We start from the raw sequence: 26,691 nt of genomic DNA, 5'->3' as shown, positions 1-26,691 counted from the left end.
GAATTTAACATTTGGATGTGAGAACAGCTAGTCCTTCTCCGTGGGTTCCTTGAAAATAACTTTGTAATCAGAAGTTGTCTATTCACATGCAATCATAGCAGGGGATCCCATCTGGAGAGAGAAGCCTGGAGCAGCAACATGATGGGAAACAGATGAAGGTGGAATAGCTGGGGGAGAACTCGATGATTGTCAGTTCTTCACCACATGACCTTATGAGGCCAGGCTTTTGTTCTTTCTTTGGGTTCCATGAGCAACCCTGATATTTCGATAATAAATACCCTTGTGTTGATTTGGCTGGCCTGACGGTCTTAATACACTAAAGAAAGTTGGAAAAAATATATATTTCTCATCTCAACAGTGACTGTGTATTCTAGGATTTAAAAATATTTGTGGAAAGAAAGGTCAGGAATGATAGCTTCTCCTCTCAATGAGAACAGCACTGGGCTCACAATAACTACTTCTTAAACTTAATCTTCAAATTCCATTTATTAAAAGTAATATAAGCGTAAGAAAAATAATAATCTAGGACATTCCTTTCGGAAAGTATTGAACCTTATATGGATGTTTTCAATTTAAAATTCATGGTTCCAGACTTCCTGGCTGGGTGACTTTCGGTAAGTCACTTAATTGTTTCAAGCCTCTGTTTTTTCACATCTAAAATGGGGATGCTAACAGTGCTGCCCGAAAAGCTGTTGAGAGGATTAACTTGGAGAATGTGTATATAGCATATAGTTAGCATGTCTGGCAGTAAGAATCGAATGTTCCAAATGAGAGAAAAACTCTAATATTGGCTTTAACAATAAAAAAAATATTATCCTAGTGCACGCAACTGAATAGGCCAGAGTTGTGACATCCTTTAGCAGAAGTTAACTCACTGATGACATGATTTCTCTACTCTGCGTTTTGCAATATCAGCTTCATCCTTGGGTTCCATCCTGAGGTCCCTTGGCAGATGTGGGCGCTCCCCACTTAGTAGCAAATTGGATGCAACCATCCCAGCTGTCACATCCTTATGCACACAATGCATTAGCTTGGAAGAGGGGTATATCTTTTCACACAGGCCTCACAGAAAACTCATTGGTTCTAATTGGATCCCTTACTATGCCAGTCACTGTAGGCCAGAGGATGGGATGGAATTTACTGATTGAATTGTCAGCACCCATTTCTGATGTAGGAGTAGTGGAAGGGATAGGTCCCCAAAGGAAATGTAGGGAGTTCTTTTCAGAAGCAAGGGGAATAAATTTTGGAATACATGTCTTTTACAGCTCAATAAGTTCAATAAATGTACCTTTCTTTTACCTTTGGAAGGATTTAAAACACCTACACAAAATAGAATATATTATTTTCCCCAATATTTTGTTATGTATGAGCTCTTACAATTGTTGCATAAACTTTCATTAGTTTGTCTTAATGTGTGAAATGGATGCTAAGATATAATTTATTCTTTTTAAAGATCTTTCTTATTTTTTTTAAAAAAAGTTTTTAAAATATTTTTATTTATTTGACAGAGACACAGAGTATAAGCAGGGGGAGCAGCAGAGGGAGAGGGAGAAGTAGACTCCTCGCTGAGGGGCTCGATCCCAGGACCCTGGGATTATGACTTGAGCCGAAGGCAGATGCTTAACTGACTGAGCCACCCAGGTGCCCCTAACATTTCCTTTTTATAAAAGTATAGTTAACACATAATGTTACATTAGTTTCAGGTGTACAATGTAGTGATTGGACAGCTCTATGTGTTATGCTCACCTCAGTTATAGCTACCATCTGTCACCGTACAATGCTCTTACAATCCTATTGAATATATTCTCTCTGCTGTGACTTTTATCCCTGTGACTTAGTCATTCCATAACTGGAAACCTGTATCTCCCACTCCCCTTCACTGCCCTCCCCCCCGGCCCCCGACAACCATTAGTTTGTTCTCTGTATTTATGGATCTGTTTTTGCTTTTTGTTTATTTGTTTATTTGTTTTGTTTTTTAGGTTCCACATATAAGTGAACTCATATAGATTCATTCTTTTTAATGGGTGAGTAGTATCCCATTGTATATATATACACCACACCTTCTTTATCAATTTCTCTATCGATGGCCACTTGGGCTGTTTCCATATTTTGGCTATTATAAATAATGCTGCAGTAAACATAGAAGTGCATATATCTTTTCTAATTAGTGCTTTCTTTTTCTTCGGGTAAATGCCCAGTAGTGGAATTACTGGATCATATGATAGTTCTATTTTTCATTTCTTGAGGGACCTCCATACTGTTTTCCAGAGTGGCTGTTCCCACCAACAGTGTACAAGGGTTCCTTTTTTCTTCACATTCTCTCCAATACTTGTTATTTCTTGCCTTTTTGATTATAGCCATTCTGATGGGTATAAGGTGATATCTCATTGTGATTTTGATTTGCATTTCCCTTGTGATTAGTGATGTTGAGAATCTTTCCATTTGTCTGTTGGCCGTCTGTATGTCTCTTTTGGAAGAGTGTCTATTCAGGTCCTCTTCCCATTTTTTAATTGGGTTATTTGGGTTTCTATTTGGTGTCGAGTTGTAGAAGTTCTTGATATATTTTGCAAAATAACCCTTTATTGTGTATATCATTTGCAAATGTTTTCTCTGATTCAGTAGGTTGCCTTTTTTTTTCTTGATGTTTTCCTTCACTGTGCAAAAGCTTTTTATTTTGGTGTAGTCCCAGTAGTTTTTTTCTTTTGTTTCCCTTGCCTGAGGAAACATAACTAGAAAAATGTTGCTGATGTCAAAGGAATTACTGCCTATGTTTTCTTCTAGGAGTTTTATGGTTTCAGGTCTCACCCTTAGGTCTTTATTCAATTTTGAGCTTTATTTTTGTGTATGGTCTAAGTGGTCCAGTTTCATTCTTTTGCATGTAGCTGTCCAGTTTTCCCAGCACCATTGATTAAGAGATTGTCTGTTCCCCATTGTATATTCTTGCCTCCTTTGTCATGGATTAATTGACCATATAAGAGTGGGTTTATTTCTGGGTTTTCTATTCTACTCCATTGATCTGTGTGTCTGGTTTTGTGTTAGTACCACCCTGCTTTGATTACTACAGCTTTGTCGTATATCTTGAAATCTGAGAATCTCCAGCTTTGTTCTTTCTCAAGATAACTTTGGCTATTTGGGTTTTTTCTGTGGTTCCATACAGTAAATTTTAGGACTGTTTGTTCTATTTCTGTGAAAAATGCTGTTGATAACTTCATAGGGATTGCTTTAAATCTGTAGGTTGCTTTGGGTCGAATAGACATTTTAATGATATTACTTCTTCCAATCCATGAGCATGGAAATAATTTATTCTTAATTGAAAGGTTGATTTAAACAAATAGTTCTTTGTCTTTTTATTTATTTTTCTTTTTATAGGGGGTCCACTCTTCATAGTCTTCTAAGGAAAAGGGATTTTGGCAATGTTTTAATTTAAAGAGACTCCTTTGATTTTAATATCTGGATCCTGATATCTTCAGTTCCTGTTGCATTTCTGTCCAGTTTTTCCTTCAAGAACTTTGTTCTTCCATGACTCTTCTTTATTATTACTATACATTTTCAGAGATGAGCTTCTGGACACACTTGAACCCACTGGTACCTGGTAGAGTCAGAACAATCACATTTGGGAAGCTATTTTAACCTATGCATTTAAATATAATATTCTAGCATGGTTTAGGAATTCAGTTTAATTATATACATTACATTTGTTTAAACCAATATTAGTTGGATTATTACATAAATTTTATAAATGTGTTAATTTAATCTCCCTGAAAAAATTCCTTATTCGTCCCCTTTCTTTTTTCCCCACATTATTGTTTCTGATAATCCCTACTTCAAGTTTTCAGTTATTCAGTAGGTTTACTACCCAATAGAGAGATGCTGGGCACCTTGATGTTGTGACTATAATGAAGTTAATTTCTGCAAATTTTCCTCATCAGATTCCTAATTTATGTCATCTGATAAAAAATTATGTATGATGCATCCTAATTATCTCTAATACATTAGAAGCCAATTTATAAGAGAAAATAAATTGTTAAATTATATCCAATTAATTTTTATTTACTGGCACTAAATTATTCACAGTAACAATATGTCATTTTTGAGAAGTGCCTGCATGTAGTAGTGGAAAAATTCTTCTTTTAATTGTAATTGAGAAATAAAAAGGAAAAATGTTAAAATCAACCAATTGATGTTTTATAGTACAAAAATATAAAAATTGCAAACATTAGATTATATAGTTTTGATCCATTTTTGATGTCACAACACATTGCTAAAATTTTAATCAAAATATATGAATTCTGTATATTAAGATCAAACAAAAGGAATTAATAAATTTACTATATATTTATTTAGTTTTTTAAAAAAAAATTTTATTTATTTATTTGACAGAGAGAGACACAGCAAGAGAGGGAACACAAGCAGGGGGAGTGGGAGAGGGAGAAGCAGGCTTCCCAAGGAGCGGGGAGCCCAATGCGAGGCTCAGTCCCAGGACCCTGGGATCATGACCTGAGCCGAAGGCAGACGCTTAACGACTGAGCCACCCAGGTGCTCCAACTTTTACTATATATTTAAAGTGGGCATTGCCTTTAAAATGAGAAAAGTCTCAGTCTTTTTCTTTTTCTCTCCCTCTCTTCTTCCATCTCCATCTGTTTATATAGAAAGAGGTTGGCTGGCTTTATTCGGTACCTCTTAGAAGACTCATGAACCATCATTTATTTAATTAAATAAGTCCTGACAGGTTTAACCCTGGAACATACTCTGTAGAGTTTCCAATGCAAAAAACATCTCAATGAAACATTGTCACCTAAAATTTGTAGCATCTGTTCAGTGAGTTTTGATTTGGGGCTCATACTTGATATTACGTGTTTTTCCTGTTCATCATGTCTTAATATGTATGGCATATCTTTCTCCATCTGCAGTCAGCAGTCTTTAATGTTGATATTTCAGTTTTTTAAAAAAGATTTATTTATTTGAGGGGCGCCTGGGTGGTTCAGTTGGTTAAGCGTCTGCCTTCGGCTCAGGTCATGATCCCAGGGTCCTGGGATTGAGCCCCACATCGGGCTCCCTGCTCAGTACAGATTCTGCTTCTCCCTCTCCTGCTCCCCCTGCTTGTGCTGTCACTCTCTATCAAATAAATAAATAAAATTTAAAAAAAGATTTATTTATTTGAGAGAAAGAGAGTGAGAGCATGTGGATGGGGGGAGGGGCAGAGGGAGAGGGAGAGAATTTCAAGCAGATGCCCCACTGAGCAAGGAACCCAACACCGGGCTCCATCCCAGGACCCTGAGATCATGACCTGAGCTTAAATCTAGAGTCAGGTGTTCAACCAACTGAGGCACCCAGGCCCTGGTATTTTAGTTTTAGGGTTGATTGCCCATTTCCGTGAAGTGCCCATTAGGGTACTTCTGATGAATTCTGTGGTTGGTGCATAGCTTTCATTTTAAGCCAGCTAATCCAAAACATACTCTCTAAATTTGGTCAGTCTATTCAGATATTTCCTTTGTTATTTTCAACAGTCAATTTGATTTCTATTATAGGTAAGATAATGGGCTTTATTAGAAAATAGTATATAATAAATTATATAAAATGATTTTAATGTACTGATCTAATTTAAGTGTTTGATTTATCCTATGTAATTCAAAAGTAACAAAATGATTAAAAGATTCTATGCATGATTTTATGATTAGGTGTTATATACAAGAGTTTGAGTGTCAAAAGGACTTGTGTAAAGGAATTTTAAAGTCAATAGTGTATCTGGCCACAGATAATCTGTTCCTGGCTCCAACATTACTAAATAGCTAAGACTGGATGTGTGTGTGTGTGTGTGTGTAAAAGTAGAGGCTGAATTAGCAGGAGAGAGAAATTATCAATAAAAAGTGAGATAAAAAGCTGTTAATTCTTTTCTTCTTCTCCTTCTTCTTCTTTTCTTTCTTTCTTTTTTTTTTTTTAAAGCTTTTACTTATTTATTTGACAGAGAGATAGAGAGAACCAGAGAGCACAAGCAAGGGGAGCAGCAGAGGGAGAAGCAGAAGCAGGCTCCCCGCTCAGCATGGAGCCCGATGTGGGGCTCGATCCCTGAACCGTGGGATCTGAGCCGAAGGCAGATGCTTAACCAACTGTGCCACGCAGGTGCCCCTGTAATTCTCAAGCTTTTTTTCTCTCTTAACATTATTTTAGGTTTCTAAAGTAATATTTACTTCACAAGAAAGGTAGCGATGGAAACAGAGGGTTAGGGAAAATTGAGAAAATTCACTCATAAATGAACAAATTGTGTGACTAGATTTTTGGTTTTGATTTAAGCTGGACAGATTCAGCTGGTTCCTTCTCCTCCCCTTCTGCCCTGCTAAAGTACAGTTTTCAAAAGGTTAAATATATGACTCTCAGGCAAACATAATGTGAACACATGTCAAAGATTTTATTTAACTCAATTAATGAGGGAAGAAATAAGACGATGAACTGGCCTAAAGAGCATTTGAGAATCTATATACATGCATACACACAAAGGGATATTAGGATAAGATTACTCAGTTAGAAAAAAATTGTTACCTTCAACCAATTTATTTACATTTCTATGAGACAAAAACCTACAAGATACCTTTGACCCTACAGAGTTGTAAAATAGTCCAGTCAATAGAGAGTCAAGCCCAGTACTGCACTGAAAGAACAGTACTTTCTTTGTCCTATTTTTAAGTTCTGAGTAATTTTTATGATACCCATACTCTTAATACTCTTAATTTTGGTGTGTCCATAGTCCTCTATCTACACTCACTCCCTTGGTGATCTCCTTCAGTCATGTGGCTATAAATAACATCAGTATTCATCATCATTTATATCTACAGCTCAGACCTGTTTTCTGAACTCCAGACTCATTATCTAACTGCTTATGGTACAGTGTCCTTAGATACCTAGTGGATAGTTTAAAAATAATGTATCTAAAACCAATCACCTGGTTTTCCTTTCTGTAAAAAGCCCACTTCAACTACAACCCCCATCTCTGAATAATGGCCACTCTGTTCTTTCAGATGATCAGAAGTTATCAGTACCTTATTTTCTCACGCACCATAGGCAATCCTTCAGGAAACACTTATCCGTCTTCAAAATATATCAGAACCTAATTACTTCTCACCACCTCCACTGCTACCACCTTTTATATTATTAGCTATGTCCCTGCAGTGGGCTGAGCTCCAGAGAGACAACTTTCCTGAATAAAACAGGGATTTGATTTGTCCAAGGGTAAATCAGTAGTTCTCTAAACCTGAATATACAAACCAGAAAAGCTCTCCAGAGAATCCATTCTGATGAAAAGTTCAGTAAGTGGTGTTATTGAGAAGAACATTATTTCTTTGATTTATAATTACTGTGTAGCTATTCCTAATATCCCCAGGCACATATAAAAACAACTTCCTCTATTTAAGTATGTTGTGAATATTCTTTTTTTTTTTTTTGGTCTCAATTTTTTTTCTATTCATTTACGTGATAATGGTCACTGTTCAAAATAACTGGTTTCTCTGATGTACATGTCATTCTGAAGGAAGCTGAAATATGCTGATGCTGTATGTATGTATGTATATATGTATATATGTATGTATGTATGTATGTATTTATGCAGAAAAGCTCTGCATTAGTTTTCTGGGATTGCCATAACAAAGTACCACAAAATGGGTAGCTTCAACAACGGAAATTTATTTTCTTACAATTCTGGAGGCTAGATATCTGAGTTCAAGATGTTGGCAGGGTTGGTTTCTTCTAGAGGCATCTCTTCTGGGCTTAGATGGCCATCTTCTCTCTCTCTGTCTTCACACGGTCTTTTCCCTATGTCTGTCCTCTTCTTATAAGGACATCTGTCATGCTGGATTAGGGCCCACCCACGTGACTTCATTTTACCTTAATTACCCCTTTAAAGCCCCACCTGCAAATACAGTCACATTTTCAGGTACTGTGGGCTAGAACTTCAACAAATGAGTTTGGAGAAGGGGGAGCACAGTTCCCGTCATAACACTCTCCCTTTGACAATGGGCACAAATTTCATACTCAGGTATCCGGCACAAATGCCAAACACTAACCTGCCTTACCAAGATTCCAAAATAAGAGAATTCCAGGCCCAGCCTGAAGCATTCCTTCCCTTCAGATACCCATTGGGTCTGAAGTATGTACTAATCTCAGTCAAGCAAATCAGTACAGTACATAGATTTGTATCTCTCTCGATTCAACAGAGATTAAATTTAGACATTGAAAAACAGAGATAAAGTTGCATCAAGAAGATGTCATATCTTTTGCAAGTGGTTAGTGAAAGATTACACTCTGCTCTTGTGAAAACTATTGTTTTGTTTCCATAATCATTGTAGATACCAGTTTTATTCCCAAATATTTCAGCAAATAATCAACATAAAATTGAAATTTTCAATTCATAAAGTAGTCATTTCCTCTGTTGTAAAGCAGAAAATCTAGAAAAGTTCTGTAGTTAGAGATAATAGGCTAAATCAAAGAAGGAGAAAATAGTTATGATTTTTTAAAACCACTAATTGAAGCTTTAAGTGTCTGGCAGTGTTCTAGTGCTTTGGGGCTGAAATCTGCTCAGTTCCTTATTTTCCTTTGTCAGCTGTGTTCACCATGGTAACTTCAATAAAACTCCCCTCCTAAATGTTTTTCTTCTGAAGTACAAAGCACCTTCTTAAAGAAGAAGGCTGGCAACCTGGTAAGAGTGGGTGTTTGAAAAATAAATGAAAAGTATTCTGCTTTCTTCATGATTGCTGTGGGTGGGAGAGGTGAGGAAATTATTGAGGGGATAATGTTGGGTAAAAGAAATGTTTTGGGCTAAGAATCCGATTATTGAGGTAGAAAATTTATGTAAAATATGCTAGAGAAACTTTTCCTGTTCCTAAAATTTCCTTATTTCTCATCTTCGAATTTGGACAAGCTTTGTCCATACAAATTCATGATCCATTTTGGAATATGGATTTTGTATGGAACAAATTTAGCCAATACCTGTTTCAATGAATTCTGCTTGGGTCCAGATTAGCTTTCTTAGGACTGCTTTGGAATACTTAACTAATGTGGGACTTTTAGCTCACAATCAGCTCTCCCTGGGTTTCCTCAAGTTCCTCCCCATAAAATATGGAGGTAGTAGAAACCTGAGTTCTCAGCCTTAGTCACCCATTAGAATCAGCTGGAGATGTTTATAAAATGCCAATACCAGGGCCTTATCCAGAGATTATTTAAGGTCTGGGGTGATATCCAGATATGATTCTTTTCTTATGTACTCAAGGCAATTTCAGTGTCTAGCAAGAGTTGAGAATCATTGTATTTATTGATTTCAAAGCCCCCTTCCAACTCCACCATTTTGTTTTTATTATTATTAAAGAAAGAGAAAGCGAGTGCATAGGAGTGTGCAGGGGGTAGGGGAGAGAAAGAGGGAGAGAGAAACCCCAGCAGACTCCATGCTGAGTGCAGAGCCTGACATAGGGCCCAATCCCAAGATCCTGAGACCACTATCCGAGCTGAAACCAAGAGTCGGTCACCCAACCAACTGCGCCAGCCCGGCGCCCCTCCGACTCTACCGTTCTAAGGTACTCATATACAAATTGACTTCAACAGGGCTTGACTCTAATAAGAGTGTTAATTAGGTACCTCTACTTTCAAATTTGTTATATTTTTTTCTGTTCAGGCTCCAGGAAAGAAAGGCATTAACTTTTAATTTAGGAACTTAGCATCTTTACTTCTGTTTATCCACTTATTTTCCAGATAAGCCCAAATCTTGTCAGTGTTCAGTGCAGAAGTAACATCTTCACTTCCTTAAAACACGTTGGTTTTCAAAGAGTTTTATTGCTTAAAGATGGCTCAAAAGGCATTACCTTGATTCAATATTATTTTTGTGTGTCAAGAAGTGGCCAAGACAAAGTCAACAATAGATTCTCAGATGACTCTACAACTGGTGGCATGGTGGATAATTTTCCTCTTTAAAATAGTGGTTTTCATTCCTGATGGCACTTTAGTATTGCCTGGGAAGATCTTTAAAAAATCCTCATGCTCAGGCTACGTCCTAGACCAAATCAAGCTGCCCAGGTAATTCCAAAATGGAACAATTGTTGAGAATCACTCGCTCTAGAATGAAGCTGTGTAGGCAAATGGTAACAAGCAACTGGCCAATGATGAAATGCTAAGAGTGTGTCAGCCATCTCCTTTGTTAGAAACAGCACCTTCTTCTCCCTTGTAGATAGCACTGTCAGAAAGGATTATTCTTCTTTTGCTAAAACTACCATGTGATCTGTTCTTGTAAATGTTTGGCATTATTAGACTACAACTATTTCTACTGAAGATGGCAAATGAAACACTTCCTTCTTAAGTTGATGAATAAAATCTAGACTAGTCTTCTCACAGACCCTTTTGAAGATGATTTAAATAGTGGATAAAAGAAGAACAAAACAAAGACATTTTTAAGGAAATGAATTTGTTAGGTCAAATTACAACTCAAAAAGACTCAGCGATGTACTTCTATTACATTTTTGGTTTATTGTTTCCTGGTAAGTAAAAATGTATTTCAGCGTATTCCTCTGATTATGTATATTGTGATATTCACTGCAAACTGAAGGAGACCCGAGTGTCAACACTGTAGTATCAAATGTTTGCTTAATTGTTATTCTGGAACTTGGTTCTGATGTCTCCCCAAAGCCTATAAATCATTATCAAACACGAAAATCAAGTAATTAAGCTCTCTGGCCGGAATCTGATCTATACTCTCTAAATATATGCTCAGCATCAAAAAGTATTCACTCATATGGCTAGTTAAACTCCCTAATAATGAACTTGCATCAGGGAAATGATTTGCTAATGCCTTCTCAAACATAGAGAGTAAAGGAGCTGATTTCCTCCCAAACATGCCAAATCCACTGTTGTTTTCAGTGGCCTGAACAGAAAGCCAAGGCTGACATAACGTGGAAAAGGATGATAAAAGTATTAATAGGAGTTAGTAAAAACAAACAAAAAAGTTACCTTCACAAATAACATCTAAGCTCTTCTTGAGATGACTCCAAGGCATGTTGCAAATTCATTAATTTATGTCAGTTGTCTTTCATCTTTAAAATCACACAAAACAAGCAATTATTTAGAATGAAATAATTGGTTTAATATTTATGGACTTGAGAAAACTTGAATTTAAATTCAGTCTGGGATCTGAATTAGCACCATCTGAGTACAGAAAGAATTCAATATACATGCACAAATTAGTTTTAATAACATATATAGGTAAGATATATTTGTTTTACTTGATATACTTGAAGGACCTTTCTTGGAGTTAAACTTATTTGTATTAGTTGACTGGGCATGATACAGGTTGAATGCCCCATAGCTCCAGGGCCTTGGCAAAATTGACCTCCAGTGGCTTGCCCGTGCCTTTGGTGAGCCTCAGAGATCGGATGCAACCTTGAAACCTAATGTTGGTTGTCAGACCAAACTGGTTGAGGCCATCTGAAAAACAAAGCAAAAAGGGCTCAGTTTTAAAATGCAGCTTCTATGTTAAAGGTATTTTTAAAATTGTAATTCTAGTGTAAACACACAGTGTTATATTATTTTCAGGTGTACAACCTAGTGATTCAAGAATCCCATATATAACTCAGTGCTCATCAAGGTAAGTGTACTCTTAATCCTGTTCATCCATTTCACCCATGCCCCCACCCACCTCCTCTCTGATAACTATCTGTTTGTTCTCTATAGTTAAGAATCTGCATTTTTGTTTTTTGATTTGTCTTTTTTCCCTCCTTTGTGCATTTGTTTTGTTTCTTAAATTTCATATTTGAGTGGAATCATATGGTTGTTATTCTCTGACTGGCTTATTTCGTTTAGCATTATACTATCTAGATCTATCCATGTTCCTGCAAATGGCAGGATTTCATTCTTTTTTAATGGCCGAGTAATATTCCATTGTGTATATATGTGTGTACACACACACACACACACCATCTTAATCCATTCATCTATCAATGGACACTTGGGCTGCTTCCATAGTTTGGCTACTGTAAATAATGCTGCAATAAACATAGGGGTGCATATATCTCTTCAAATTAGTGTTTTCATATCCTTTGGGTATATAACAGTAGTGTGATTAGTGGATGGTTGGGTAGTTCTGTTTTTAATTTTTTGAAGAATCTCCATACTGTCTTTCACAGCAGCCACCACCAGTTTGCAGTCCCACCAACAGGCACGAGGGTCCCTTTTACTCCACATCTTCACCAACACTTGTTGTTTCTTGTGTTTTTGGATTTTAGCCATTCTGACAGTGTGTGCTAGTATCTCATTGTGGTTTTGATTTGCATTTCCCCAGTGAGAAGTGATATTGAGCATCTTTTCATGTGTCTGTTGGCCATCTGGATGTCTTCTTTGAAGAAATGTGTGTTCATGTCTTCAGCCCATTTTTTATTGGATTATTTGTTTTTTGGGTGTTGAATTCTATCAGTTCTTTATATTTTAGATACTCTTTATTGGATATGCCATTTGTAAATATCTTCTCCCATTCAGTAGGGTGTCTTTTAGTTTTGTTGGTTGTTTCTTCTGCCGTGCAGAGCTTTTTATTTTGATGTAGTGCCAATATTTTTGCTATTGTTTCCCTTGCCTCCGGAGACAGATCTAGAAAAATGTCGTTATGGCTAATGTCAGAGAAATTACTGACTGTGATGTTTTTTAGGATTTTGTAGGTTCAAGTCTTACATTTAGGTCCTTAATCCATTTTGAGGGTTTTGTGTGTGTGTGTGTGTGTGTGTGTGTGTGTTTGTGTATGGTGAAAGAAAGTGGTCCAGTTTCATTCTTTTGCATGTAGCTGCCCAGTTTTCCCAACACCATTTGTTGAAGAGACTGTCTTTTCCCCATTACATATTCTGGCCTCCTTTGTTAAATATTAATTGACCATAAAAAGGTGGGTTTATTTCTAGGCTTTCTATTCTGTTCCATTGATCAGTAGGTCTATTTTTGTGCCAGTAGCATACTGTTTTGATGACTACAACTTTGTAATATAACTTGAAATCTGAAATTGTGATACCTCCAGCTTTGTGTTTCTTTTTCAAGATTGCTTTGGCTATTTGGAATCTTTAGTGGTTTCATATAAATTTTAGGATTATTTGAGTTCTGTGAAAAATGCAGTTGGCATTTTGATAGGGATTGAATTAAACTGAAGATTGCTTTGGGTAGTATGGACATTTTAACAATATTTGTTCTTCCAATCCATGAGCATGGAATGTCTTTACATTTGTTTGTGTCGTTTTCAATTTCTTTCATTAATGTTCTGTAGTTTTCAGAATATGGGTCTTTCGCCTCCTTGGTTAAATTTATTCCTACGTATTTTATTTTTTTGTGCAATTATAAATGGGGTTGTTTTCTCACTTTCTCTTTTGGCCACTTCATTATTAGTGTATAGAAATGCAATGGATTTTGTACATTGATTTTGTATAGTGACCTTACTGAATTCCTTATCCATTCTAGTAGTTTTTTGGTGGAGTTTAGAGTTTTCTAAATATAGGTATCATGTCATCTGCAGATAGTGAAATTTTACTTCTTCCTTACCAATTTGGATTGCTTTCATTCCTTTTATCTTACCTGATTGCTATGGCTAGGACTTCTAGTACCATGTTGAATAAAAGTGATGAGAGTGGACATACTTGTCTTGTTTTTGACCTTGGTGGAAAGCTCTCAGTTTTTCACCATTGAGTATGATGTTAGCTGTGGGTTTTTCATATATGGCCTTTATTATGTTGAGGTATGTTCCCTCTAAACCTACTTTGTTGAGGCTTTTTATCATGAATGGATGTTGTACTGTGTCAAATGCTTTTTCTGCACCTATTGAAATGATTCTACAGTTTTTATCCCTTCTCTTGTTGATGTGATGTATTATACTGATTGACTTGTGGTTATTACATCAACCTTGCATCCCGGGAATAAACCCTACTTGATAGTGGTGATTTTTTAAAATGTATTGTTGGATTCAGTTTCCTAGTATTTTGTTGAGGATTTTTACAACTCTTCTCATCAGAGATATTGGCCTGCCGTTCTCTTTTTTGGTAGAGTCTTATTCTGGTTTTAGTAATCCTGACCTCATAGAATGAATCTGGAAGTTTTCCTTCCTCTTCTATTTTTTTTTTTTTTTTTTGGAATAGTTTGAGGAGAATAGACATTAACTCTTCTTTAAATGTTTGGTAGAATTCTCCTGTGAAGCCATCTGGTCCTGGACTTTTGTTTGTTAGGAATTTTTTGATTACTGATTCAATTTCATTCCTAGTAATTGGTCTGTTCAAATTTTCTATTTCTTCCTGACTCAGTTTTGGGAGGTTTATGTTTCTAAGAATTTGTCCATTTCCTCTAGGTTGTCCAATTTGTTGGCAGTTTTTCATAATATTCTCTTACAATCCTTGGTATCTCTGTGGTGTAAGTTGTTATTTCTCTTTCATTTCTGATTTTGAGTCTTTTTTTTTTTTTTAAATCTGACTAGAGGTTTATCAATTTTGTTGATCTTTTCAAAGAACCAGCTCCTGGTTTCATTGATCTGTTCTATTTTTTTTTTTACGTTTCTATTTCATTTATTTCTGTCATAATCTTTATCATTTCTTTTCTTCTGATTTTGGGTTTGTTCTTTTTCTAGTTCCTTTGGGTGTAAGGTTATGTCGTTTATTTGAGATTTTTCTTGATTCTTGAGATAGGCCTGTATTGCTATATACTTCCTTCTTAGGACCACCTTTGCTGCATCCCAAAGATTCTGGACCATTGTGTTTTTATTTTCAGTTTTCTCCATTTATTTTTTGATTTCTTGGTTGACCCATTCATTGTTTAGTAGCATGTTATTTAACCTCCATGTATTTATGGTCTTTCCAGACTTTGTCTTGTGGTTGATTTCTAGTTTCAATGCATTTTAGTCAGAAAAGATGTATGGTATGACTGGGACCTTTTTAAATTTTTTGAGACTTGTTTTGTGGCCTAATACGTGATCTATTCTAGAGAATATTCCATGTGCAATTGAAAAGAATGTGTATCCTGCTGTTCTGGGATGGAATGTTCTGAATATATCTGTTAAATCCATCTGGTCCACTATGTCATTCAAAGCCACTCTTCATTGATTTTCTACTTAGATGACCTGTCCATTGATGTAAGTGGAGTGTTAAAGTCCCCCACTGTTATTGCATTATTATCAATTAGTTCCTTTACATTTATTATTAACTTTTTAATGTATTTGGGTGCATAAATATTTACCATTGTTATATCTTCTTGTTGGATTGTCCCTTTAGTATCATATAGTATCCTTCTTTGTCTCTTGTTACAGTCTTTGTTTTAAAGTCTATTTTGTCTGATATAAGTATTGCTACTCTGGCTTTCTTTTCACATCCATTTGCATGATAAGTGTTTCTCGATCCCCTCACTTTTGATCTGCAGGTGTCTTTAGGTCTCAGATGAGTTTCTTATAGGCAGCATATAGATGGGTCTTGTTTTTTTATCCATCCTGTCACCTGATGTCTTTTGACTGGAGCATTTAGTACATTTTCATTCAAAATAATTATTGATAGGTATGTATTTATTGCTATTTTGTTATTTGTTTTGTGGTTGTTTTTGCAGATCTTCTCTTTTCACTTCTTCCCTTGCTTTAGTGATATACTTGGATTCTTCTCTTTTTATATTTTGCATATCTATTACTGGTTTTTGATCTAGTTACATAGGATTGTATATAACAACTTCTGCATGTGGCAGTCTATATTAAACTGATGGTCACTTAAGTTTAAACCCATTTTTTATTCCTCTCCTCCCCACATTATAGGTATATGGTGTCATACTTTACATCCTTTTATTTTGTGAGTCCTTTGACTGATTTTTACAGATACACTTATTTTTACTGCTTTGTGCTTCCTACCTTTTTTTACTCTGATTTATGATCTTTCCTTTCCACTCCAAGAGTCCCATTTGACATTTCCTGGAGGGCTGGTTTTGTGGTCATGAACTCCTTTAACTTTTGTTTGGGAAACTCTTTATCTCTCCTATTATGAATAAAAGCCTTACTGGGTATAATGTTCTTAGATGCAAATTTCTTTCCTTTTAGCACTTTGAATATATTATTCACTACCTTCTGGCTTGCAAAGTTCCTGCTGAAAAATCTGCTGATAGCCTTGTGGGATTTCCCTTGTATGTAACTATTTTCTTTTCTAATGCTTCTTTTAAATTTTTCTTTTTATCACTATGTGTTTTAATGTGGACTCCTTGGGTTGATTTTGTTGGGGATCTTTGTGCCTCCTGGATCTGAATTTCTGTTTCCTTCCCCAGGTCTAGAAAGTTTTCAGCTATTATTTCTTCAAATAAATGTTCTGCCCCCTTTTCTCTCTGTTCTTCTGAGATCCCTATAATGTGAATGTCCTTATGCTTGATGGAGTCCCTGAGTTCTCTAAGTCTATTCTCATTTTGCACAATTTTTTTCTCTCTCACCTGCTCAGGTTGATTACTTTCCATTACTCTGTCCTCCAAGTCGCTGATGTGTTCTTCTGCTTCCTCTAATTTGCTATTTATTCCACCTAGGGTACTTTTAATTTCAATTATTGTGTTCTTCATGTCTGATTGGTTCTTTTTTTTATCTTTGTTAAGGATCTCATTGATGTTCTCCACTCTTTTCTCAAGTCCAGTGAGTACTTTATGATCATTACTTTAAATTCTCTATCAGTCATATTACTTATCTATATTTCACTTAGGTCTCTTGCTGTAATTTTGTCCCATTCTTTCATTCATTTGGGACGTTTTCCTCTGTCTCCTTATTTTGTCTCTCTGTATTTGTTTCTCTATGTTAGGAAAGTCAGCTAAGTTTTCTTGCTCTTAAAAGTAGTGGGTGGGTATGCACTTTTAACAAGGCAGAGCTGGTCACCTGCCAGAGGGAATGTGCCTCTGCCACTGCGACCAGACCAATCTGCAAAATGCACATGATCAAGGTGCACATGCCCTTTGTGGGAGGTGACAGCCCGCTGCTGCTGGCATGGAGGCCCTGCAAAGCATGAGGTTGGGAGATGCAGTTTTGGCAAGGTTTGTGCTGGTCTTTGGAGGTAGGGAAGCCACAGAGTCAGGACTGAAGCATGTGGGGCTTGGTGTAAGCAAGTTAGGTAATGAATGTTGGGACTGCACTGGTTTCTGCAGGTGGCTTTGTGTTTGTGCTGGGAGGCAGGGGAGGGAAATAGCACCTGCTGGCTTCTTTGTTCCTGGAGGAGTCTCCTAGCAATCTCTGTCTTTCTGGGACAGTAAATAACTCCCTCCTCTATACCCCAGGTGTTTTTTTAAATTGCTGCTTCTCTGCTGCTTCTCCACAGGCTGTTTGTTGTGCTCTCTCTTTATGGGGACTCAGTCTCTTATCATCCTTCCGGCTCTCCCAGAGTCAAGTCTGCTGATTTTTAACATTCCAGGCTTTAAGTCCTGCTGGTGGTGGTAAGAACTGACAAAATTTGGCCTCTCTGGTTTTCAAAGCCAGGTGTTATAGGGATTTGTCTTCCCCATGCAGACTCCCCAGTGTGATAGTCTATTTCTCTCCTCTCTTCACACCCGTGGCTCCCTCACTTCTGCCAATGGCCTATAGTCCTTTAGCTCCTCACTGCATCTGCACCCTTCCTACCCTCTTCAATGTGGCCTCTTCTCTACATTTAGTTGTGGAGTTTTTTCTTCCTGTCTTCCGTTCATTTTCTGGGTTATTTACACTGATGTGTGTGTTATCTACTTGTGTCTGTGGGACAAGGTGAGCTTAGAGTCCTCTCTGCCATCTTCTCTGAAAGTTTTTTAAGAGAATGTTTTGAAGTCGGCTGCTTTAAGTAAAGTTAGTGATTTTGTTCTTAGCTTTGCTAACAGTTAAACTTATAGTATTTCTATAGTTATGTATTCTGAAATCTGGAGACCTGTAGAAATTATACATTTTAAGATAGCAATTTGGTTTGGAATGAACAAATTTATAGCTGTGATATATTATGGAATTTAATGAAAGAATTCAGTTGACCAAATACTTTACTGAATTAATTAGGACATGGGCTTTTAATGGTGACTTTATTACTTTTTTACATTGTAAAAATACATCCCCCAAGGTTAAGTTGGTTGAAAACTCACACAAATTTTGTTGTTGTTAAGAAGACACTCCATTCTTTCAGCAGGCCTTGTAGGTGCTAACTAGGATCCCATTTCATAGACCATGAATGGAGAAATACATTACCTCCTTCATAGTATTTTGGGGGTTATCCTGATTGAAGCAGAAGTAGGTTCTTTTCAAACTTAGAAGCAACTTTGGAAAAAGGAGCTGTGAATTGGTCCCCATTGCTCCTATATCTTTTCCTCCATTAATGACTGCTGAATATATATTTTGCTTGTTTTGTTAAGCAGAGGAGCTTTACATAAATGGGAATGACAGTTTCTCTTGCCAAAATACTGAAAGACCATTCCAAGAGTGTGTTATTACAGTATTTATAAAGAGGCAGTTGGGTTATTTCTCATCAAGTTGGGCACTCTTGTTTATGGGCACTTTAGGTAACTCTCTGTGGTTTACATGCTATACTTAATGTGCTGGATGGGGATTTTGAATGCAGATTTATTGCTTGGGTTTCTTTGTAATATAAATATAAACTCTATAATAACCTAAGGGGGAAATTAGCTTGTTTAACCCAATGATTTCCAGAACTTGAGGAAATAAGTTCCATTACATTTTATGATTCCTTTGGTATATTAATTTTCAAAAAATCAGAAAGAACACCAACTCTGGCCTTCATTGCTGTTAAATGCCTCATATCTTTTATAAGCCAAATTCATTTCCTCTAGCCCCCATCTCCCCAAGAATGAAACTTTGGGGGCTATCATGTAAAGTTCAGTCCCATGTGGTCTATATAAGTAGTACGCTCATTTTACACCCTGGAAATTTCAGGTAAGGTGTTATTTATGGGAGTAGATTCTAAAGCTAAGAAGTATACTTAAGCACACATTCTTGGACGTATTTACAGAAATATAAATATTTTAAATCCAGTAACAGCAAAGAAATTCTTGCTGGAGTAGATAAGGCTCACCTGGGAAACCACCAACAAACACAGGGTCATTTGTATCAGCTGATGTAGATGCTTGGTTTGGGCTCTGGGCTTCCACCTGATTCCCATCTACTGTTAGCTCAATGCGGTGTTTGATCTTGTTGGCTATGACTTTATGCCACTTTCCATCACACAAATGCCCTGGGATTCCAGCATCATAGACAGCAGTGAATCGGCCGGCGCCATTGTCCACATGAAACATAAGCTAGAAAGCAGGAAATTGAACAGTCACAGATGGTTTCATTAGAAAGGTATCATGGTGGTTCACATAGCAAAAATTGTTTTTAGGGGAGTCATCAGCTAGAATAGCTAGAAATGAACATATCTGGGCATTTTAAAAATTAAAAAGAAATGTTGACAGAAATTAAAATACAAATTTAATAACCAGGAGTCACAACGTATGTTCTTTGCTTCTAGGCATTGGCGGGGGCAAAAGGCAAGATGTGTGAGACTCGTAATAATTCTGCTTTCAGAAAATGTGACATATAATTTGAGGCTAACTGACAAAAAAAAAAAAAAAAGACCTCAAATGCACAGGGACAAATCCTACCATAGATCTTTATAGAGTGTGAGAGTTCTTAGTGAACCTTATAAAATTTCTTAAAAGATGTTTAGAGTGATTCATTCGTTCGAATTACAAATTCATTTTAGAGGATTATTGGTTTTTTTAAAATGTAAGCTTTTGATGTTTTAATTGTATGTATTCTTTTTTTCCTTCATGGATTCCATTTTATATGCAGGATTGAGAATAACATCAATTACTTTCCTGGGCAGGCTTCATGTCAATGGTGCCAAAGACTTTGAGCCAGGAGGCCAGTTACATTCTTAACAATGAAAAATTTAGATTGGAAGTTCATGTCTAAATGAGAAAAATCTGTTTTCAGTAACATGGCACAGTCCCTGAAATTTGAGATGACAGAATTCTTTTGAAGCTGATGAAGGAAAGAAACATATTGAAACATTAAAAACAGTCTGGCAACACATTTGACAAGGTAAAAGAAAAGACATAGGGGCTTTAAAAAGATGACAAACTGCAATAGGTGAAAAGTTTGTAAACTAAATGGTGACATAAAGATTAAGATTTTACTATATTGGGTGGAGTTTGTAATAGCAGGACTTGGTGAGAAATACACATGCATTGTATTGGAACTTGATACCCCAACAAATCGCTAGGAACAGTGGTTATAAGCAGGTGATGAAATGAAGCTTACTCCAGCAAGATGTACTGAACGTGTTTGAAAATCTGGCCAAGCCATTAACTATTGCGTATCCCCTTTTTTGCCTCTGTACTCCTGGATCTTTTTGCTTTATTGCCTTTGATGATGGTTTGAAGACAAGAGGGGGAGAGGAGGCAACAGAAAGCATATTTGAGGTTACTATGTGGTCTTTCTTCTTGGGAGGCCGCAACACTGTATGAGTGGAAATATGACCAGCGATGAAGTATGATTCCTCTTTAAGAGCCAGATAGAAAATTTGGGTAACTTCTTGCTTTGCCTGCTTCTTTACCTGCTGCCTGTACTACAAAGTACATACACAGGTCGTTTTGTTGCAGGATGCTGTTCATAGGCAGGCAGGGACTGGAGAGGTGTTTAGAATTAGCTTATCCATTGTAAGCAAATTGACAAAATTTATTATACTAATATAAATTTAGTATAAATCTGCACTTTTTATTTTTTTTAAAGATTTTATTTATTTATTTGAGAGAGAGAATGAGAGACAGCACGAGAGGGAAGAGGGTCAGAGGGAGAAGCAGACCCCCCGCTGAGCAGGGAGCCCGATGCGGGACTCGATCCTGGGACTCCAGGATCATGACCTGAGCTGAAGGCAGTCGCTTAACCAACTGAGCCACCCAGGCGCCCAAATCTGCACTTTTTAAAAAATGGTATCAGGATGCTTTTAAATAAACATTGAGCAGCTGATAGGTCAGCTGGCCACCTTGACTTCTGAGAAGTGCCTACCATGTTAGAAGAGGCAAAGACTGATTTTAGACAATCCAGTCCCCCTCCTCTTTTTTCCATTGGAATCTATAGTTTTATATACAGTGTATTCATGTACTTTGAGCAACACAGTAAGAGTTTGAGATCTAAAACCCTTTGGCCTATTATTTGTCAACACAAGTGGCTTACTGTAGAATTAGCACATTTAAAGTTTACACTGGTCTACAGAGTAAATATGTTGAAAACACACAATCTGGTTTCTCCCAACAAAGAATACAGTAGGGCTTCACAATAGAGGTTCTTACATATGAACAACACCATCATAAGGAAATCAGAAATAGTTAGAAAACTGACACTCACCTTTTCATCAATCATTTCAATACCCATCCCATCCATTTTCTGACTGCTGATTCCCAGAAGAACTCCAGTGGTTCTAGTTGTGCGGAATTCAAATTCTACAAGAAGGTCCAATCCCACTTTGAACCCACCAACTGTAAAATGAAGATTTTTTTTTTTTAATTACGGATTAGAGTTTAGGGATTGTTAATTCAAATTTGTACAATGCAATGGTTTAGATTTCAGTTCAGATATTAGTCAATTATAGTAAGTTCCAGACTCTCTTATGGCCCATACTTCCACCATTGTATCATATAACACACTTTATAGTTATTGCTTATTTTCTTGGTCGCCTTCCCTCCTAGCATGTAAGTTCTGGGAGGGCAATTTTATTCCTGTGCCTACCAAAGTATCTGGAACACAGGGAGGTTTAATACATAGTTGTTGAGTGAATAAATAAATGGATGACCCCACACTGAGATTAACTTAAAGAATCTCATAGCAATGTATGGTTATGTTGGAAGTCTTACTGTTAGATTAAGTCAAGCATTTCAGTGATTATTCAGTAAGATTTTACTAGGCCACCTGAAGATTACTGTGCCACAGTGATCTGAAAGGATTCAAAAGTTCCCATTTTATTAATAAAGAAAGGAATTGCAAGAACAATTTTGAAGGAAGAGAATCTGGGACATAGATTTTTCCAGTTCACCCAGGTAAGATTTTTCTATAATTTCTTATATTTGATGCATTAATTTATTTACTCTTTCAGGGAATATTTAAGACATGCCTCTTAGAAGTAAAGCCATTCATTAAGAGCGGGCTAGACCACATTGACTGCATGGAGTACTAGGGAAGAACTCATGGAAATTTTCTGCATGTCTTCTATTTATTAGGCAAGACATAAGTGCTACGTGTAACCACCATTGTCTCCAGTGAAGGGTAATGTCTGTTATGTGAAAAACTTATTGTTCCACTCAGAGCCTTGATGGGTTTAGATGTGCACAGGTGGATTCGGAGCAGATTTTAAGAGAAAAAGAAGCTGAATTGTTCTGCAAAATAAAACAGAAAGTGCTTGTTTTTGTCCCTGAAAGGGAGAAGTAAGAAGAAAGGAACAACATGAAACAGTTCAGCTGAAGACGGAGTGAAGTGGCCAGTAAAAGCCATGGTGATCAGGTGGCTGACAAGTATTTAAGGACAAGGATGTTAAAGGTTTAATTGAAGTTGTATGTTTCCAGTGATGTAAGCTTTTCTAAAAAGTCTTAAATAGATTGTATTTCACTGTCTGTTGAGGGGATGGCAGGAGTTGTTAGAAATTGGGGAAGTGGCTCATTTTCTGGTCCAGTTTGATCCAGAACCAAAAGAGCCCAGGCAGAATGGCAAGTCAGTATATCAACTGCAGAAGCTGAAGCTTGCCATCAAATTTGACCAAGAGAATGCCAGCCATCTGTGAATTTGCAGAAATCTTGGGGAAGGCTATGGATTTTCACTGCGTGTGGAATTTCGGACTCATCATTACCCCCAGTATTTAATGTTTAACATATCCTTTGTTTATCTGTTTTCTGCCTCTGCTGTAGGTGAAATTTCCCACCTCTACTCTTTGTTCGAGGGCCCTGCCCCTCCATCTCTGAAAACTTTTGCATGTGAGCATTCATCTCACCTTTTAAATCCTAGCTCAAATGTCAATTCCAGATTTCCCCAATCAAAATTAATTTTTCTTCTAAATATCCACAGAACCTTGCTTGTATGTCTTTTATAGTTTTAAATATATTTTACTTACCTTCTTGTGATTTCTGAACACACCGATTCTTACCTATTGATAGTATATTTTTGAAGGAAGGAATGACAACTTATTTACTTCCGTTTCCCATGATAACTTCTATATATTGTGTGCACATTTATTCTTTTTTAAAAAACAAATGCATGTATCTATGGTAACCCTAAGACTGAATAGTCTATCCTAAAGTATGTTAATGTCTTTTTTTGTATTATATAGAAGTTATTTCATATTTTTTCCCAAACTGTACATTTACTATCAGTGATCCAAACCTGCTCTGGAGATGTTCACTAGAAGGTGCAAATCCTTAAAGAAAGTCAGGGAAAAGTACCAGTCATCATCACCATCAATGAGAAATGGGCACCAGTATGTGTGTATTGGGTGTATGAGTGGGAGTGGGAGATCATGACATGAAGTCTTACAAGGAATTGAAGAGAGGAAGAAAGAAAAATGCTATCTCATCTTCAGAAAGGTAGACAGGGAAAACTGGAATGTAGATAAATTACACATATAAATATATGGACCTTCTTTTGGAATTAAATTTATTTTGCTGTTATTGATCTCTAGGGGAGATGAAATAAACTCTCCAAATAACCTTTTACTCTACTTTTTCTATTAGTTTGCTTCAGGATCAGATACATTAATCTTTGACGTTTTTTATTCTATACATTTTTATTTCTGGTTTAAGTGAAGTATACTAATTTAATAAATCCAGGACTTTTATTTTCCCATACAAGCAAGAAGTTAATATTGGTACCTGCTTAATATTCAACAGGAAGAAAATGGGAGTGCCTCACCTGCTTTGGCAAAACCTGTTCCATCAAAATATGTTCCTTTCTGAGCATTAGCAAAACATGTTCCAACATGGAAGCTGGAGGTTGGCTGTTCAAGATCAGCAGGGGCCTCCACCATCTGAAAATTCCTGATGCAGCCATCAATGCTGTAGGTCACCTAAATATTCAGGTCAGAAAAAAACAAATATCAGGTTTTACCAGAACTTTGCCTTTATATGGAATTCAGTAATTTGTGGGGATGCTCTGTGCTTGCAATCATTGGCCAGTTATCTTAAGGTAGCCCCCAAACTACCCGGATCTGTGCTGTCACCCCAAGCTCCACACAATGGGTGCAGAGAATCCTGTGTTGTGCTTCTCAAGTAAGATGTAGCTAGCTTGTTCTGATATTCTAAATAGTGCATACTGTGTCTCTAACGGGACCGCTAGTTTGGCAGAATTATGTGCTCCATGTGAATATCGTAACTTTTAATTAGTTCCTTATGCTGGTTCTGGTCCACGATGGTGTGATGTAGGAAGATCCTGAACTCACCTCCATGGACACACTAAATCTATACCTATTTATAAAGCAATTCCTCCTGAAGAAGAGTTGAAAGCTGACTGAATAGCACAACAAAAGGTAAAGAGAATGGCAAGAGACACGGCAGTGAAGGGAACCTCCGCCCCCAACACTGTGAACAACAATGGGGAGGGATAGTACTGAAGGACTGAGAGCAGATTCATCTGACCTAGGGCACAGAAAAAGAGCAACTAGTACATAAAAGGTTCAGCCCTCAAACTCTGCCAAATGGCAGGGGAGCTGCTGGAACTCTCTGGGTCAGATGGGCAGGTGAGAGCCATGATTTATCTTCCCCCTCCACCTTGATAGCACGGACCACAGCAGGGTCCAGCTTCTGGCCTATTGCCTCAGGAAGCCCCAGGCCCCTAGCTCGCACGAGCCCCAGCTGTCCCACCCAGGTGACCCCAGAGTGGTACACACTGAGACACCCCTGGTCAGTGCTCCCTCTAGCTCCAGCCATCACAGCAAGGTGACACAGGAGCAAAGCATGCTGGAACACTCCAGGCCTGCACTACCTCAGCTCCAAATGGCATGCTAGGGCAACCCTGGTGCAGAGCACTCCAAGATCTCCTGACTGATGCCTGAGTGAGCGTCATCAGGGTGCTCCCTGCACTGAGTGCCCCAGGAACCTCCAGGCCATGCCTGACTCAGTTCCAGCTGTTTCACCAGGGCACCCCCCATGGGGAGCACCCCAGGACTCTCCAGCCTGCATCAGCTTCAGCTGTCCTGCCAAAGTACCCCCGGTGCAAAAAGCCTCAGGACCACTCCAGGACAGGCCCAGTGCAGTTCCAGCACAGAGTGCCCTGTGACCCTCAGCCCATGCCAGCCAGCAAGCGTCACCAGGCACACACAGTCCGCACAGGGGATGACCATACATAAGACCACTCCTTACAATTTAGGAGAAGTAGCTGTTCCAAAACACAGAAAGTCAAGCAAAATGGGGAGACAAAGAAATATGTTCCAAATAAAAGAACAAGACAAAACTTCAGAAAAAGAACGAAATGAAACAGAAATAAGCGATAGGCCTAATAAAGAGTTTTAAATAATGATTGTAAAGATACTCACTGGACTGGAGAGAAGAGTGGAAGAACTTAGTGAAAACTTCAACAAAGAGACAGAAAATATAAAAAGGACCAAATCAGTTTTGAAGACTACAATAACTGAAATGAAAAATACGCTAGAGGGAACAACAGTAGATTAACAGATGCAGAAAAACAGATCAGTGATCTGGAAGATGGTAATGGAAAGCACCCAAGCTGAACAGCAAAAAGAAAAAAAGAACTTTTAAAAAAATGAGGATAGGTTAAGGGATCTCTTGGACAACATTAAGCAAATAAACATTTGCATTATAGGGGCGGCAGAAAACTTCCTTAACCGAGGAAAGGAAATAGACTTACAGGTTCAAGAAGCACAGATAGTTCTAGACAATAATTAAAATGCCAAAGATTAAAGATAAACAGAGAATTTTTAAGAGGAGCAAGAGAGAAGCAAAGGTATGTACTAGGGAAACCCCATGAGTCTATCTGCTGATTTTTTAGTGGGAATTTTGCAGGCCAGAAGGGAGTGGCATGATATATACAAAGTGGGGAAAGAAAAATAAAACTTATAACCAATAATATTCTACCGAGCAAGATTACCATTCAGAATTGAAGGAGAGATAAAGTTCATCATCACTGAAGTGGCCTTACAAGAAATGTTAAATGGACTACTTTAAAGGGTAAGGCCACAATTAGATGTAAGAAAACTATGAATAAAAAGATGTAACATATGACAACATAAACAAAAAATGTGGAGGGAGGAGTAAATACGTTCTTTTAGAATGTGTTTGATGTAAATGGTGATCACTCTAGACTGCTATGTACTTAGATATTGTATGTGAACTTCATGGTAACCACAAACCCCAAACATTTAATAGATACACAAAAAGAGAAAGAAAGCCAGCCATGACACTACAAAGAGTGAGTCATCAACCACAAAGAGAGCAAAAGAAGAAAGGAACAGAGAAGAACTACAAAAACAACGAGAAAGCAATTAACAAAATGGTATTAAGTACATACTTAACAATTATGTTAAATGTAAATGATCTAAATGCTTTAATCAAAAGACACAGAGTGGTAGAATGGGTAAAAAAACAAGACCCATCTATCTGCTTTATACAAGACACTCACTTCAGACCTAGAGACACAGACTGAAAGTGAAGGGATGGAAAGAGCTATACAGTGCAAATAGAAGAGAAAAAAAAAGCCAGGGC

The 26,691-nt window shown here is 37.3% G+C and overlaps 2 protein-coding genes across 3 annotated transcripts in view; one reads left to right on the top strand and one right to left on the bottom strand.

Moving 5' to 3' along the window:
• Positions 1-1,573, top strand: part of LOC145723103 (uncharacterized) — a 38,289-nt gene extending 36,716 nt beyond the window's left edge. Inside the window, exon 8 of one of the 2 annotated variants that reach the window (XM_081828982.1) lies at positions 1,509-1,573. In XM_081828982.1, the coding sequence (XP_081685108.1) occupies positions 1,509-1,557 (49 nt within the window). In that variant the 3' untranslated portion in view covers positions 1,558-1,573. Of the gene's footprint in view, positions 1,464-1,508 lie in introns of those variants that run through there. The other variant, XM_081828981.1, reaches the window with a different exon arrangement.
• Positions 1,574-11,088: 9,515 nt separating this feature from the next.
• LAMA2 (laminin subunit alpha 2) overlaps positions 11,089-26,691 on the bottom strand; it is a 576,425-nt gene continuing 560,822 nt past the window's right edge. The window contains exons 62-65 of the mRNA XM_081828983.1: positions 23,888-24,041; positions 21,341-21,471; positions 19,026-19,248; positions 11,089-11,454 (exon numbers count right to left, since the gene is read on the bottom strand). Of these exons, the coding sequence (XP_081685109.1) occupies positions 11,297-11,454; positions 19,026-19,248; positions 21,341-21,471; positions 23,888-24,041 (666 nt within the window). The 3' untranslated portion in view covers positions 11,089-11,296. The remainder of the gene's footprint in view (positions 11,455-19,025; positions 19,249-21,340; positions 21,472-23,887; positions 24,042-26,691) is intronic.

The sequence above is a fragment of the Leptonychotes weddellii genome, chromosome 8 (genome assembly GCF_054177405.1).
Source record: "Leptonychotes weddellii isolate Sample4059 chromosome 8, ASM5417740v2, whole genome shotgun sequence".
NCBI classification, from domain to species: domain Eukaryota; kingdom Metazoa; phylum Chordata; class Mammalia; order Carnivora; family Phocidae; genus Leptonychotes; species Leptonychotes weddellii.
This window is presented reverse-complemented; position numbering and strand designations above follow the sequence as displayed.